Source organism: Anomaloglossus baeobatrachus, chromosome 11, assembly GCF_048569485.1.
Source record: "Anomaloglossus baeobatrachus isolate aAnoBae1 chromosome 11, aAnoBae1.hap1, whole genome shotgun sequence".
In the NCBI taxonomy this organism is placed as follows: Eukaryota; Metazoa; Chordata; class Amphibia; order Anura; family Aromobatidae; genus Anomaloglossus; species Anomaloglossus baeobatrachus.
Window position 1 is genome coordinate 27,276,529 of NC_134363.1, and position 16,523 is coordinate 27,293,051.

General features: G+C 53.9%; 1 protein-coding gene across 1 annotated transcript in view; it reads right to left on the minus strand.

The window, feature by feature from the left end:
• LOC142255763 (formyl peptide receptor-related sequence 4-like) overlaps positions 1-77 on the minus strand; it is a 1,005-nt gene extending 928 nt beyond the window's left edge. Inside the window, exon 1 of the mRNA XM_075327210.1 lies at positions 1-77. This exon is cut by the window's left edge and continues 928 nt beyond it. Within this exon, the coding sequence (XP_075183325.1) occupies positions 1-77 (77 nt within the window).
• Positions 78-16,523: the final 16,446 nt, after the last annotated feature.

Genomic DNA, 16,523 nt, shown 5'->3' on the forward strand with positions numbered 1-16,523 from the left:
TGCCGGGTGCTTTGATTGTTGGAGGTAGAATTAACATCTTGGAAGTTGTAACTGCCGTTTATCAAGGAATCATTCATCAGTAGAGTCTCCATATTCTTAGGGGTCAGATTTCCTATAATTTCTTCTAACCTTAGGTGAAAAAAAGACCATGTTAAACTGTGTTTTGCACAAAATAAATTGTAACCATTTCCTAAACCCCTTAATGATATGCAATGTATAGATCCGTCATGAGGAGAATGTTACGTAAAAGAGGAGAGAGCAGCCACACCCAAATGGTCACTACACATGCAGGTAACGGAACCCAATTGGTCCCTATACAGACTAAAAGGACCACCTCAGGCCTGGCTCCCTAAAAGGCCTGAGGAAATGTTATGAACAAAAATCACTCTCACAAACAAGTAACGTAAAAGGGGAAAGGGCGGCCGCACCTAAATTGTCACCACACAGAGGTAACAGAACCCAATTGGCCCTTGTACAGACTAAAAGACCCTCTCGGCACAGCTAACATTAACACCTCAGGCCTGGCTCCCTAAAAGGACATTGAAGTGTTTCTCCTGCCTCTTGAAGGATCAGAGGGGAGGCCAACACACACTGCCACAGAAACCAAGTGTGAGATAAATTGTAACAAGGTCAAATAAGGTGGAAGGATAAAGGAACTGGGAAGGAAAACACACCGACTCAGAACAGACACTCAACTGGTGTTTACTTTAAAGGTAAACATTTAAGCTGAAGGACTGGAACTCCTAGACACAAGTCCACCTAGAAGTAGTGCCTGCTCACAGTGCGCCTTCAGCCCTTTTACCCTGCACATATGTGAATAAAGATATCCAGCACAGCGGACAGAGTGCGGTCTTTTCTTGCTCTCACCTTACTACCCTTGGACTTCTCCTTCTGACGAGCACCCACTCCTGGACACGTGGTTTTCCCAGCCCTCCACCTGAACGCAGGCGATACTGCAGGTAACTGGCGGTGGTGCAGGACCTCCTCTGCTGCATCGCCCAATTGGCCCTTGTACAGATTAAAAGACCCTCTCCGCACAACTAACATTAACACCTCAGGCCTGGCTCCCTAAAAGGACATCGAGGTGTTTCTCCTGCCTCTTGAAGGATCAGAGGGGAGGCCACCACACACTGCCTACAAGGGGAGAGGAAAATGTGCAGGAACAAACAGAAACCTAGTGTGAGATAAATTGTAACAAGTTCAAATAAGGTGGAAGGATAAAGGAACTGGGAAGGAAAACACACCGACTCAGAACAGACACTCAACTGGTGTTTACTTTAAAGGTAAACGTTTAAGCTGAAGGACTGGAATTCCTAGACACAAGTCAACCTAGAAGTAGTGCCGGCAAGGAAATGCAGTGAAAGGTGAACATATATAACTCAACCCAAGATGTGATAGGGCAAATAATAACGGAAAAATTAGAAACACCTGGATAGGAGAAAACCAAGAAAGGAAAACAAAGACCATAAGAACCACCAGCATTTGGACAGGGAAGAAGAAAAAATAGCCCAGCAAAAAGAGGCACTGACCATGAAAACACAGGTCACCAGATTAAATCCCCAAACCGAGCCGAGACATGCAGGTCACTTACAATTCCATGATGGATATAACCATATCGTCCGGTGAAGCTTCTGAGCAGATGCCATCAGCTACAGAACCTTGACTCATATGTACAGCTGGTGTCCTGCTGCAACTACTAGGACTGTTGTGCAACAATGTGGTAGAAAAAATAAATGGCTTAACATCCAAAATTCATAAGTTGATCTAATGCCGCTAGGCAAAAAATTAAATACCTGAACATGAGGTTCTTGGTTTAACATTCTGATCAAACTGTATGAAGCCCACTGCCACGTCATGGGGAACCTCTGAGTGGGTCCCTAAATCTGACGCCTTAATGGTGCGGAACCGTGTGTCAACCATCGCCACAGCGACAATGCACTAGCAGGGAAGGTGACCTTGTGCCTCACAACACCCATGGCAGTGGGCTTCATACAGAATGATAACAATGTTAAACCAAGAACCTCAAGTTCAGGTTTTTAATTTTTTGCCTAGCGGCTTTAGATCAACTTATGAATTTTGTATTTGCGGCCATTTCTTTTTTCTACCACATTGTTGCTAGGACTGTTGTTGTCACCAATTAAAGCAGTTTAACCCCTTCATGTGCAGTTGTCAAGAGTGATAGTGGCATATAACACAACAGATGTAGCAAAACCGAACCCTTTATCAGTCCATCTGTACCAACTAAGTTCAAATCTGAACACCAATTGGTTTATTGGCAACCAGAAGCCTGACAAAGGCCATGCGGCAAATCGAACTTGATTCCTACAGGGGCAGGGTAGTATAATACCCACCACAAAACCCCAGTCCCCACACACACACCACTCTTTTCTCACTTAAAATAAAAATCTGGAAAAAATAAATAAATATGGCTAAAAAAAGACACATACTATATTTTTCGTTTTGTAAGGCACACCGGATTATAAGGCGCACCCCAAATATAGAGATAAAAAAGGTAAAAAAATGGGGTGCATCTTATACTCCGGTGGTGTCTTATCATAGGGGGTGATAGCAGTGGTGGAGCGGGGTTCACAGGAGGCAGGGGAGGTGCTGGAGTAGGGGAATGCTGGCTGCAGTGTGGCTGGCTGTGCTAGCTGCTATGCATGCTGCTGTGCTGGCGGCTATGTGGCCAGCCTTGAACGTAAAACCGTTCATCGCACGCACGTCATTCACTTACTTAAAATTGAACATCGGGTTGTTCAATGTTCCCAAGGTAGCACACATCGCAGTGTGTGACACCCCGGGAGCTTTGACCAGAACTTACTTGTGTCTCTTGTCTCCCGCCGGCAATGCGGAAGGAAGGAGGTGGGCGGGATGTTTACGTCCCGCTCCTTTCTGCCCCTCCGCTTCTATTGGCCGGCTGCCGTGTTACGTCTCTGTGACCCCAAATGTCCCTCCCGCTCCAGGAAGTGGACGTTCGCCGCCCACAGTGAGGTCGTATGGATGGGTAAGTATGTGTGACAGCAACTAATCATTTGTGCAACATGTTCAACAAATTGAGCGTGCCGCACATACGATGGGGGCGGGTATGATCGCATACGATATCGTATGCGAAATTGCAAGGTGTAAAGAAGGCTTTAGAGAGTGGGAGTGTGACGCCCTGGACCCCAGGGGTCACAGTAGAACACCACACACACACACACCCTCCCCTGGTAGGGAACACCCGTCAACCCAAAAACCCTTGTTGCCTCCCCCCAGGGTCTGATGTCCACATCAGGTGGGGCAGAGCCAGGCAGTTGGCCCCGCCCACCGAGGAGTTCACAGTCCTGGAGGTGGGAAAAGCAGTTAGTTCTAGTTGAGTGGTGAAAGTGAGAGGAGCTGAAGACTGTGTGTGTCTGGGTCGGAGCCCAGGCACTATCAGCAAGGTCGGCAGATGGTGGTGGCTGTCTGCAGGAGTTAGTGGACGTCTGCGGAACCGTAGGACTGGGGTCAGGCGGTGGCCCGCCGGTACCGAACCGGGGAGCGGAGTGAAGCTAAGCACCAAGGCAGGGTACTCAGACCCCGACTAGGCTCGGAAACCGCCGTAAAGGTCAAATTCTCTGATTGCGGTCTGGACCTCAGGGGTTCATTCCCACCCAAGTCCCATTAGAAGGCAACCACCCAACCCGTCCGGATAAGAGTCACCGCCAACGGCCAGAGATCCAAGGGCCAGCGCCTGCGGGCAGAACAGGCTCTCCCGACACGTACAAGCCGGTGAGCGGACCACCCATGGGAATCCATAGGGGTCAAACACATACATATAGGTGCAGGGAAAGACAGCCGCCACCAACCCGTCTGGGAGAAGTTAAGACACCGCAGTCGGCTGTGGGCCCCGTCCATCCAGCCGTTTGATTTACCAGAGACTCTGTCATTGATTACCTGAGTGAGTACACCAGCGCCATCCGGCACAGCGCTGCACCGTAACGCTGACCCCACAGCCGCGCTGCCTCCCCGCATCGGCACCTGCACCTATCCCCTACCCACTGGCTTCCAACTTTCCCAACCGGGTCCAACAGCCCCTATCCACGGAGGGGCCAACACCTCAGCTGCTCCCCGCCATCACTCCCGGGAACCCCCGTCACCAGCAGCGGTGGTGCCCACCATCACCACAACCCGTGGGTGGCGTCACAACCGACATCCCACCACCAAACCTCCCCCTTTTCCCTCGTGGGCGAAGAGGCGCTGCTCGAGTCCCCAGGTCCGACCCCGTGCTCGAGCCACCGAGGAGCAGAAGCATCGGACCCGAGCGCCAGCGATCCCCTCAAGGCGAGCGGCATTCCCAAAAACGCCCCTCTCCGCCCGCGACAACATGGCGTCACGAACAGGATCCTGCCCATCTACTTACCAGTAGAAGTGCGCCTTGCAGTCCCCGCTGGCGGTGTTTGGCCAAAAATTTTGAAAGTCCACCATTTTGGGCGCGAAAAGTTCCCACTCGAGTCATCTTCCCCAAGCAGGGAAGGAACGAAAAGTGAAGCCCCGCTCCCTGAAGAAGGAGGTGCAAGAGAAAACCAAGAGGGAAGCAGATGGAGACATGTCGGCGTTCTCAGACGGGAGTGCAGGGGCGCCCGCCGCTGGGGTGGCGGGGCTTGGAAGAAACAGAGGAGGAGTAGCCTTTGAGGACTGCGGCCCGGGCGAGTTCCCCGCCGGGACCGCTGCTTGACTGGAGTGGGAGCTGGGCCGGTTCTGCATGAGGTGAGGGAGCAGAGCCTGCAGCAGCTGCTGGATTGGAAGACGGAGGTCCGCAGGATGGTTGCCGTGGTGTGGGCCCATGAGCAGGGGGCTGCACTGGCCGTGCAGCGCCGTGACCAAGCCACGCAGGCTCCCGAGCCGGCCCTAATCGAGTGGGAGCTGGGACCTGGTGGCGCCGCAGCAGGTGGGCCCGACCTTGTGCAGCTGATTGAGGAGGAGGCCCCGAGTACGCTGCCACCGCCGCCATTCCCATTAGCGGCCTGCAGTCCCGGCGCCTACTACACCTGGATGGGGAGCCCGGTAGACCGTCAGACCGTCGGCCGGATGGGCACTCTGCTGTGGTAGCCACGCTTCACCTGATTTGCAAAAAGAACTGTTGTCCCCCGTTGGGACTGGTGTTGTTCCCGTTTAAACCGTTAAGCCCCCATACCGCATGAGGAACTACTCATGAACATGGCCAAGAACTTGCAGGCCACCCACGACCTTGTGGGTTTGTAAATAGTTCCGGTGACCACCGCCGGGGTCAGGGGTCCCCCTGGACGTGGGGCCCCCTGGGTGTTAACCGGGTGCGGAAAACCGTACCGTGACCATTCCTGCTTGGGCGACCTGAACCAGGTTCCTGCTTCTGGATTGGGGAAAAGGAGTGCTGCCCATTTCTTAGGGGCAGCATCAAGGTGTAGGTTGTTTGGGTGGGAAAGCGGAAGAACCGGGACCCGTCCGTTGTTATTAAAAATGATTTTTACCGTTAGTATCGTTTAAGCAAGTGCCTCCCGTCAGGGAAGATTTAAAAAGTATGCCTACTGTTTGTTTGTTGTTTTGTTGTTTATCTCTTTTCAGAAAAAAACTAAAACCAGTGATGGACGGGCAGCCCTCGGACGGTCTGCATTTTACCAAGAGCCCTGGACCCCAGGGGTCACAGTAGAACACCACACACACACACCTGTCAACCCAAAAACCCTTGTTGCCACCCTGCAGGGTCTGTTTCCACACCAGGTGGGGCGGAGCCAGGTGGTTGGCCCCGCCCACCGAGGAGTCCTGGAGGTGGGAAAAGCAGTTAGTTCTAATTGAGTGGTGAAAGTGAGAGGAACTCAAGACTTTGTGTGTCTGGGTCGGAGCCCAGGCACTATCAGCAAGGTCGGCAGACGGTGGTGGCCGTCTGCAGGAGTTAGTGGACGTCTGCGGAACCATAGGACCGGGGTCAGGCGGTGGCCCGCCGGTACCGAACCGGGGAGCGGAGTGAAGCTAAGCACCAAGGCAGGATACTCAGACCCCGACTAGGCTCGGAAGCCGCCGTAAAGGTCAAATTCTCTGATTGCGGTCTGAACCTCAGGGGTTCATTCCCACCCAAGTCCCATTAGAAGGCAACCGCCCAACCCGTCCGGATAAGAGTCACCGCCAACGGCCAGAGATCCAAGGGCCAGCACCTGCGGGCAGAACGGGCTCTCCCGACACGTACAAGCCGGCGAGCGGACTACCCGTGGGAATCCATAGGGGTCAAACACATACATACAGGTGCAGGGAAAGACAGCCGTAACCAACCCATCCGGGAGAAGTGAAGACACCGCAGCCGGCTGTGGGCCCCGTCCATCCAGCCGTTTGGTTTACCAGAGACTCTGTCATTGACTACCTGAGTGAGTACACCAGTGCCATCCGGCACAGCGCTGCACCGTAACGTTGACCCCGCAGCTGCGCTGCCTCCCCGCATCGGCACCTGCACCTATCCCCTACCCACCGGCTTCCAACTTTCCCAACCGAGGCCCCAGGACCAACAGCCCCTACCCACGGAGGGGCCAACACCTCAGCTGCTCCCCGCCATCGCTCCCGGGAACCCCTGTCACCAGCAGCGGTGGTGCCCACCATCACCACAACCCCGTGGGTGGCGTCACAACCGACATCCCACCACCAAACCTCTCCGTTTTCACTCGTGGGCGAGGAGGCGCTGCTCGAGTCCCCGAGGAGCAGAAGCACCGGACCCGAGCGCCAGCGATCCCCCCGAGGCGAGCGGCGTTCCCAAAAACCCCCCTCTCCGCCCGCGACAGGAGAGAGGGAGAAAGGGAGTTAAGGACAGTGGGAGAGAGACACAGAGAGAGAAAGAAAGAAAGAGATGGAGGGAGGGACAGTGGGAGAGGGAGCACGAAAAAAAGGACAGAGGGAGAGTGGGAGAGAGGGCGAGAGGGAGAGAGGGCGAGTGGGAAAGAAAGAGAGAGGGAGGGAGAGTGGAAGAGCGCCAGAATGGGAGAGTGGGCGACAGGAAGAATAGGAGAGAGGGAGAGAGGCAGAGTGATTGAATGGAGAGAGGGAGAGTGGAAGAGAGGGAGAGAGAGAGACTTAACTCAGGAACTCTGGGTATTACAGCAAATATATATACTGTATACATGTTAAGGAAATAATCTGGTTTACAAGATCAGATTGTTGTTATTATTATTATTATTATTATTATTATTATTAGTTGAATTTGCTACGCCTAACATAAATCTGAATAACAATCAGACCTGTGTGAAGGCCATATTCAGTGTAATGTGCCTTGAAAAGTAAAATGATATATTAGTGCTGGTACACTGCAAAATGTAGCAGAACTGGGCGGCACGGTGCTCAGTGGTTAGCACTGCAGTCTTGCAGCGCTGGGGTCCTGGGTTCAAATCCCACCAAGGACAACATCTGCAGGGAGTTTGTATGTTCTCCACGTGTTTGTGTGGGTTTCCTCCCACACTCCAAAGACATACTGATAGGGAACCTAGATTGTGAGCCCCAATGGGGACAGTGTTGCCAATATATGTAAAGCGCTGTGGAAGTAATGTGACGCCCTGGACTAGCCAGGTAGTCACATACATACCAACATACACACCCCCACCCTAGGCAGATATGTCGCGGGCGGGGAGGAGGGTGTCAGTACTGCGCTCACTCCTCTGCTCGGGTCCGGCTGCTGCTGCTCAGTGGTGGCTCGAGCGGTGGGCCGGATCCCGGGGGTTCTCGAGCGGCGCTCCTCGCCCGTGAGTGAAAGGGGATTGGGGTTGTTGGGATATTGTCTATTGTCCGTGACGCCACCCACGGTTGTGGTGATTTGTTAGCACCACCGCTGCTCGGTGTGGGGATCCCGGGAGTGATGGTGTGAAGCAGCAAGTTGTTGTGCTGCCCCTCCATGGGTAGGGGTTGGTGATCCCGGGGCCCAGTGATGAGGTGGGAGGTGCAGGGCTTGGTGGGCGCAGGGACGCGGGGGCAGTACTCACTCAGCCTGAGACGTTGACACAGTTCTCGGCAAAACACACGGCTGGAAAGACGGTTCCCACGGACGGCTGCACTTGCTTTCCCCAGTAGGTGACGGTGATGTCCCTTTTCCTGCACCTAATGTTGTTGATGGTCTCGATGGGTTCCCACCGGTAACCTGCTCCCCGGCTTCAAGCTGGACCGGAGGAGCTCTACTCTTTGCCCGCAGGCACTGGCCCTTAGAAACTGGTGCCCTGGCGGTGGCGGTGTCTCTACTGTAATGGTTGGGCTGTTGCCTTCAATCGGGACTTGGTTGTTGGGGGATCGACGTCCCCTTCACTGACGGATTTGGCAAATTATGGCGACTCCTAGCCTTGCCGGGGTCCAAGAGGCCCCTGCCCTGGTGCTGACTGTCCTTTGTACACTGCTCCAGACCGCCGGGCCACCACCCGTCCGCGGTCCTTCCAGGAACTTCCAAACGGTCACCCCTCCGGACAATCACCGCCGTTGCTGACCTTGCTGACTCTGTCCTGCACACAGCTGGACCAACTTCAGGCTTTCCACACTCTGTCTTTCCTGTCACCACCCTTACTGTCCTCCTTTACCACTTTACTTCCTTCTACTTCCACTTCCTTAACTCATCTTTGCTGTTTACTCAAGCTCTCCCTGAGCTAATCTGCCTGGTTCTTCCTGCCTCCAGGACTGTGAACTCCTCGGTGGGCGGAGCCAACTGCCTGGCCCACCCCCTGGTGTGAACATCAGCCCCTGGAGGAAGGCAACAAGGATTTTGGGTTAGCTTTGGTGTTCCTAACTGGGGTGTAGGGTGTGGTGGTGTGATGACCTGTGACCCCTGGCTTGCCCAGGGCGTCACAGATACACCAGCCAAACACAGGACCCTTGTTGCTTCCCTTCACGGTCTGATGTCCACACCAGGTGGGGCGGAGCCAGGCAGTTGGCCCCACCTACCGAGGAGTTCACAGGCCTGGAGGCGGGAAAAGTGACAGTTTAGTTCAGGAGGATAAAAAGAGAGGAGTGAACACTTGAGGTGTCTGGGTAGAAGCCCAGACACTAACAGCAAGGTTGGCAGATGGTGGTGGCCATCTGCAGGAGTTAGTGGAACTCCGCTGAGCCGCAAGGACCGGGGTCGGGCGACGGCCCACCGGTACCGGACCGGGGAACGGAGTGAAGCTAAGCACACAGGCAGGGCCATGGGACCCCGACCAGGCTTGGAGCCACCGTCAATAGTCAAATCCGAATGTGACAGGAACCCCCGGGGTTCCCTAACAACCAAGTCCCGATTGAAGGCAACCGTCCACCCAGAGAGGATATACTGCCACCGCCACAGGCTAGAGATCCAAGGGCCAGTGCCTGCGGGCAACACGGGCTCCTACGGCACCTATACGCCGGGGAGCGGACTACCGGTGGGCAACCACAGGAGTCAAGAACTTTCTAAAAGGTGCAGGGAAAGACAGCCACCATCAGCCGTCCGGGGAGAGCACAACAACAACACTGCAGCCGGCTGCGGGACCCGTCCATTCGGCTGTTTTGGTTTACCAGAGACTCTGTCATTGTCTATCTGAATGAGTACACCAGAGCCATCCGGCACCGCGCTGCCCCTGCACCCTGCACCCCAGCCATCTGGCCTCCCCGTTACCACCACCGGGCCCCGGGATCACCAACCCCCCTACCCACGGAGGGGACAACATCTCAGCTACACCCTACCATCTCTCCCGGGATCCCCGTTATTAGCAGCGGTGGTGCCATCATCACCACGTCCCGTGGGTGGCATCACGAACAATCTCCCTAAACAAACTACCCCTTTTCACTCACGGGTGAGGAGCACTGCTCGAGTCCCCGGGTCCAGTCCACCGCTCGAGCCACCGAGCAGCAGCAGCAGAAGCCCCAGACCCGAGCGTGGCGAGTAACAGCTCTATATAAATGAATAAATATTATTATTATCTTATCTTAAGATTGGCCCTTGATGCACACGGCAAGACTCTGCATGTTCCACAAGTACAAACATTGATACTAGAAAGTCCCTAGACTATGTAACAACATGATAAAGACCATGTGGAACATGCAGCATGCCAAGAATATTATCTTAGTGTTCATTTGGATCAGGTGGTCTCTGATTTACATGATATTCCAGATGAACCAATCAGTATAATGATAAACAAGGGCGTAACCAATCATTATGTGATAGTGATAAGATTGAGCAATGTATGTTGGGGTACAATCACTTATACAGTAAGACACCTTGTGCGCCTCAGTGCCCATTGGAGCTCAAGAAGAGGCCACATCCACAAATCTCAAAGATCTGTTGGATAAAGAACTCATGAACTCATTGTACCCATCAAAATTTTTTTTTTTTATTCCTCCTCGTAGCTAGTATACAGTATATATATATTCCGTATTTTTCGGATTATAAGATGCACTTTTCCTCCCAAAAATTTGGGAGGAAAATGAGGGGTGCGTCTTAAAATCCGAATATAGCTTACCGGGGGAGCTAGCTATCTGTGCGGCGACCGAGTGCGTTCAGGCGGCCGGGTGCCTGTGGCTGTGTGCAGGTGGCCGGGTGCCTGTAGCTGCATGGCGGCGGCTGGGTGCCTGTCAGTGTCGGCTCCCTCTCTGTCCTGGAGGCCGACTGCCTCTCTGTGCGGGTGAGTGGGTGGTCGGGCGGACGGACTGCGGTGGCTGTGCGGTGGATGTCCTAGTTGAAATGATGGCGCCGGGAGTCAGCGTATGCACAGATGGAGCTCTTGGACGACAGCTCCATCTGCGCATGCGCCGCTCCAGGCGCCATCATTTAAACCAAGACCGCGGACACTGGGACACTCACCGCACTGGCCTACTGAGCAGTCCTAGAGGCCGCCTGCCTCTCTGTGAGTGCGTGCGATCGGGCGGGTGGGCGGACTGCGGTGGCTGTGTGATGAGTGTCCAAGTTCAAATGATGGTGCCGGGAGTCAGAGCGTGCGCAGATGAAGTCCTTGGATGGGAGCTCCATCTGCGCATGCGCCGCTCCAGGCACCATAATTTAAACCGGGACCACAGACACTCACCGCACCGGCCTGCTCCACTACTGACCCGCCGCCACGGACACCACGGACCCGCCGCCCCTCTGCTGCCGCCACTGACCGCTGTCCTGCTACTGCCGCCACTGCCACTGCCACAGATCCGCTGCCAGCACAACCTCTGCCTCCTGTGACCCGCTTCACCACCACTGCTGCCCCCTTTCGGTAAGACAACTTCGGAGTATAAGACAGAACCCATTTATTTTTTTTTTTTTTGAATCTCTAAATTTGGGGTGTGTCTTATAATCCGGTGTGTCTTATAAAACAAAAAATATGGTGTGTATAAATATATATATATATATATATATATATATGTGACACCCTGGACTAGCCACGGGGTCACAGATAGGCCCTTGCACAACACCTGTCCCACAAAAAGGTTCCATCAGTCACCAATAACCCTGAGTCACCCCCATCTATACCAGACGTCCACACCCGGGGGTGGGGTCAGGCGGTTGGCCACGCCCACCGAAGAGGATGAATGGTTAGGGGCGGGGAAAAACAAACAAATTGTGTTAGGGAGAGGAAAGGAGAGGAGGTAGCAGTGCAGAGCTGTGAAGTAAATCTGTCAGGGCCTAGGTTGGAGCCTAGGAACCTGTGACTAGGAGACAGGCGGTGGTGGCCGTCTGCAGGAGACCGGGAGTAGAACTAGCGGAACCGTCAAGGCACCTGGACAGGGTAGTAGCCCGCCGGTACCGAATCGGGGAGTCAAACCCAAACCGGAGCACCAGGAAAGGATACTCAGACCCCGTACAAGGCCAAAATCCACTGGACCGAGTCGAATTCACTGATTGCGGTCTGCACTATAGGTCCATTCCCACCCAAAGTCCCGAAAGAAGGCAACAGCCCACTGAGGGGGATAGGAAGCCACTGCCCAGGCACCAAGATCCCACGGGCCAGCGCCTGCAGGCAAAAGGGCTCCTCCGGCATCTGCAAGTCTGGGAGCGGACTACCGGTGTTCAGGCGTAGCAGTCACACAGTTAACAGAGGTGCAGGGAAAAGACGACACCATCAACCTGAGTAGGGGGAACCACGCAGCCGGCTGCGGGCACTGACCACCATCCCGTTTTTGGTTTACCAGTGACTCAAGTGTGTTTCCTCTGAGTGAGTACACCAGTGCCCTCAGGCACAGAACCGCGCTACGCCACCCGGCCCTGCACCCCTCTGGCCGCCTCATCGCCCTCCCACATTCCCTACCCACGGAGGGGTCAACACCTAGCTGTGCCACAACACCACACCCGGCAGCCCCCACCATCACCAGCAGCGGTGGTGCCAGCAATCCCCACGTCCTGTGGGTGGCATCACGAAAAATCACTATAGCGGCTCCAGCCGCGCACCCACCCGATCACCACAACAAACCCCCTTCACAGAGCGACGTGACCCCCGGGTCCGGAGGCGCTCGAGCCACCGACATACACCCGAGTCCGGATCCGAGCTGCTCGGCAGCGGGGCAGTACATATATATATAAAAAGCCAACAGCATGTTGTATGATAAGATACACAAGAGAAAAAAACAGCCACTGGTACATTATATGACGTATGTCTTCCAGGCAGTAAATACAGTAACGGTCATAACCCCTTAAACAACCATGAGTCCCAAATTCATATTCAAGAGGAGAAGAAAAAAATCCAGCTACCTCAGTAATTGTATATAATGGCATTCTGGACTTCTTATATTAAAAACATTTTTTTATTTCAACCATTAGAAACACATAAGATACGCTGGTCTACGTGTTTCGAGCAGTTTGCGCTTACTCATAGCATCCATAAAATAAAACCCTTGATTAACCAGGTAGAAGCCAAATTCTTCACAGATATAGATCGTCAATTAACAAATATAAGTTGACATTGCTTAATATAATACTTACCGATGTACAGTGTTAAATGGTTAAATCCCGCTACACTGAGCAGAGGAAGGAAATAGCCACAAAAAGTGAGATGTTTTATGTAAGAGGCTTGATAGCGAAAGTAACTTCACGAATGCAGGCGGCAAACCGAGGGGGGGGGCTGGTGGGGCTGCGCGGATGATGGTTTCTAGCAGCAATAGCGACCGTGATTAACTTAAAATCACCATGGAATTATATTAGTTTTAGCTGGAATGCACAGAGACACCTCCAGTTTATACTAATGCAGACTATGAGTTTATCTCTTATAGATGGAGTGCATCTGCTGCTGACACACCTGAGGGTTATGGGGTACTCGGTCCTGGGCCAAATATGTACAGGGACAGTTCACTGGGTGGCCGTTGCCCTGAGGGTCACTTGAAAGGGGTTTTTTTACAGGTCAGAAGTAATAAAGTTTTCGTCGTGACGCCACCTGTGGTGCGCGGTCAGGTAAGGGCCCCACCGCTGCAGGTTTCTTCTCACCAAGGGTCGATGTTGATTGCAGCCAAGATGGAGTCACTCCCCACAGGCGGAGTGGTTGCCCCGGGAGGATGGCCGGCTGGCTGGGAGTAGTTCGTGGGCGCCGGAGAACGGGAAGGCGTCGCCAATAATGGAAATGAGGCAAGAGCTCCGGTTTAGGTGTTTTACTCACTGGTTAGGAGATTGCCCAGGAGTCTCCTGGTTCACTACTGGTAAGTCTTTGGCTTTTAATATGCAAGAATAAAGGAAGACTTTTTTTTATACTTGGACAGTTGTGCTGATTTTCCTTCCACCTTCTAAGGGCCACTTTAAATGCTGTGATATCGTGACTGATATCGCTAGCGTGAGTACCCGCCCCCATCAGTTGTGCAGCACGAGCAAATCGCTGCCCATGGCACACAACATCGCCCAGACCCGTCACACTACTTACCTGCCTAGCGACGTCGCTGTGACCGGCGAACCGCCTCCTTTGTAAGGGGACGGTTCGTTCGGCGTCACAGCGATGTCACTAAGCGGCTACCCAGTAGAAGCGGAGGGGCGGAGATGAGCGGGACGTAACTTCCCACCCACCTCCTTCCTTCCGCATTGCCGGTGGCCACAGGTAAGGTGAGGTTCCTCGTTCCTGCGGTGTCACACATAGCGATGTGTGCTGCCGCAGGAACGACGAACTACATCGTACACGCAGCAGCAACGATAATTGAAATGGACCCCCATGTCACCGATGAGCGATTTTTCACGTTTTTGCGACGATGCAAAATCACTCATAGGTGTCACACGCAACGACATCGCTAAAGCGGCCGGATGTGCGTCACAAATTCCGAGACCCCAACGAGATCGCTTTAGCCTTAAGTCTCTAGTTATCCGGTGCAAGTTCCAAGTGGTTACCGGTGTCAGTGTAAATGTCCTTTTTGTCCTCGCTGTTAAGCGATCAGCAGAAGGAACCTGAGCTAAGCTCCTGCTCACAAGCCCCAGGCTCTGCAGCAGAAAGATGAGCTGTATCTTGTCCCACCAGCACTGGTGCTCTAGTGCACCAAGTCTGGTCTCATGGGACGTGCCTCCAGAAAGCCCTCTATGTGTCATGTCCACCTCCTCTTATACCCCTTATGGTACTTGCCCCCCAGTTGTCCTGGTGACCGGGAAGTCCCATACTACTGGATGGCTAACTCTCCCTGTCCACCCCAGTCCACTCTCCCTGGGGAGGAAGACACCTAACTGCATGGGAATCGTGTCTGGTGTGAGTGTGACACCCTGGGCAAGCCAGGGGTCACAGGTCATCACACCACCACACTCTAGCCAGGAGGCCTGGCTCCTGAGCGGGAGTTGCGGATGTGCATGCTCGCATTTATGTGAGAAAGAGTAGCAGCGGGATGCCGTTGCACTGTCCCCGTTGGGACCACCACTGAGTTTTGTTTGAAAGTTTTGAAAATGATGATCACTGAAAATAATACCGAAAAACTCATCTGATTGTCTACCAGTGATTGAACCGGCCGGAGCCGGCACCGTTGTCCCCGTGGGGACTGTTTAAGTTGTTTTGCATGAGGAACTGCTCATGGACGAGCCCGAGAACTTGCAGGGCAACCACAAACGTTAGTGGCTTGTAAATAAGTTGTTTACCGTTACCGTTTCCGCATTACCGCCTCCGGAGAGGCAGGTTGGAGGGAGGGCCCTCAGCAGAGCAGGCTGGGGCCCAGCCACCACAGGAACCGGTGGCTACCCTCTGGAGGGGAAGGACAGATCCCGCTCGGGTAACGTGTGCTGGACTTGGGGACAAGGGGTGCTGCCTGGGCTTTAGGGGCAGCATCAGGGCCAGGTTGCTTGGGTGGGAGAGAGCGGAAACCGTAACCGTGAACCGTTTGGCAACGTTTAAGTAAAAGTGCCTCCCGTTATGGGAAGAATTAATAAAAATGTAAATATGTTACCGTTTATAATGTTATATATTTTTCAGACAAATAAAACCGGTGTTGGACGGGCAGCCCGCGGACGGTCTGCATTTTGCTAAGGGGGAATGTGACGCCCTGGGCAAGCCAGGGGTCACAGGTCATCACACCACCACACCCTACATCCCAGTTAGGAACACCAACGCTACTAAAATCCTTGTTGCCTTCCTCCAGGGGCTGATGTTCACACCAGGGGGTTGGCCAGGTGGTTGGCTCTGCCCACCGAGGAGTTCACAGCCCTGGAGGCAGGAAGAACCAGACAGATCAGCTCAGGGGGAGCTTGAGTGAGGAAGGAGTAAACAGTGAAGTGAAAGTGAAGTAGTAGTGGAGCAAAGAAGAAAAGAGTAAAAGTGAGAGTAGAAAAGCCTGAAGTTAGTCCAGCTGTGTGCAGGACAGAGTCAGCAAGTCAGCAACGGCGGTGATTGTCCGAAGGGGTGACCGTTTGGAAGTTCCTGGAAGGACCGCGGATGGGTGGTGGCCCGGCGGTCTGGAGCAGTGTACAAAGGACAGTCAGCACCAGGGCAGGGGCCTCTCGGACCCCGGCAAGGCTAGGAGTCGCCATAATTTGCCAAATCCGTCAGTGAAGGGGACGTCTGTCTCCCAACAACCAAGTCCCGATTGAAGGCAACAGCCCAACCATTACAGTAGAGACACCGCCACCGCCAGGGCACCAGTTTCTAAGGGCCAGCGCCTGCGGGCAAAGAGTAGAGCTCCTCCGGTCCAGCTTGAAGCCGGGGAGCGGGTTACCGGTGGGAACCCATCGAGACCATCAACAACATTAGGTGCAGGAAAAGGGACATCACCGTCACCTACTGGGGAAAGCAAGTGCAGCCGTCCGTGGGAACCGTCTTTCCAGCCGTGTGTTTTACCGAGAACTGTGTCAACGTCTCAGGCTGAGTGAGTACCACAGTGCCGCAAGGCACAGCGCTGCCCCCGCGTCCCTGCGCCCACCAAGCCCTGCATCTACCCACCTCAACACTGGGCCCCGGGATCACCAACCCCTACCCATGGAGGGGCAACACAACAACTTGCTGCTTCACTCCATCACTCCCGGGATCCCCACACCGAGCAGCGGTGGTGCTAACAGATCACCACAACCGTGGGTGGCGTCACGGACAATAGACTATATCCCAAAACCCAATCCCCTTTCACTCACGGGCGAGGAGCGCCGCTCGAGAACCCCCGGGATCCGGCCCACCGCTTGAGCCACCACTGAGCAGCAG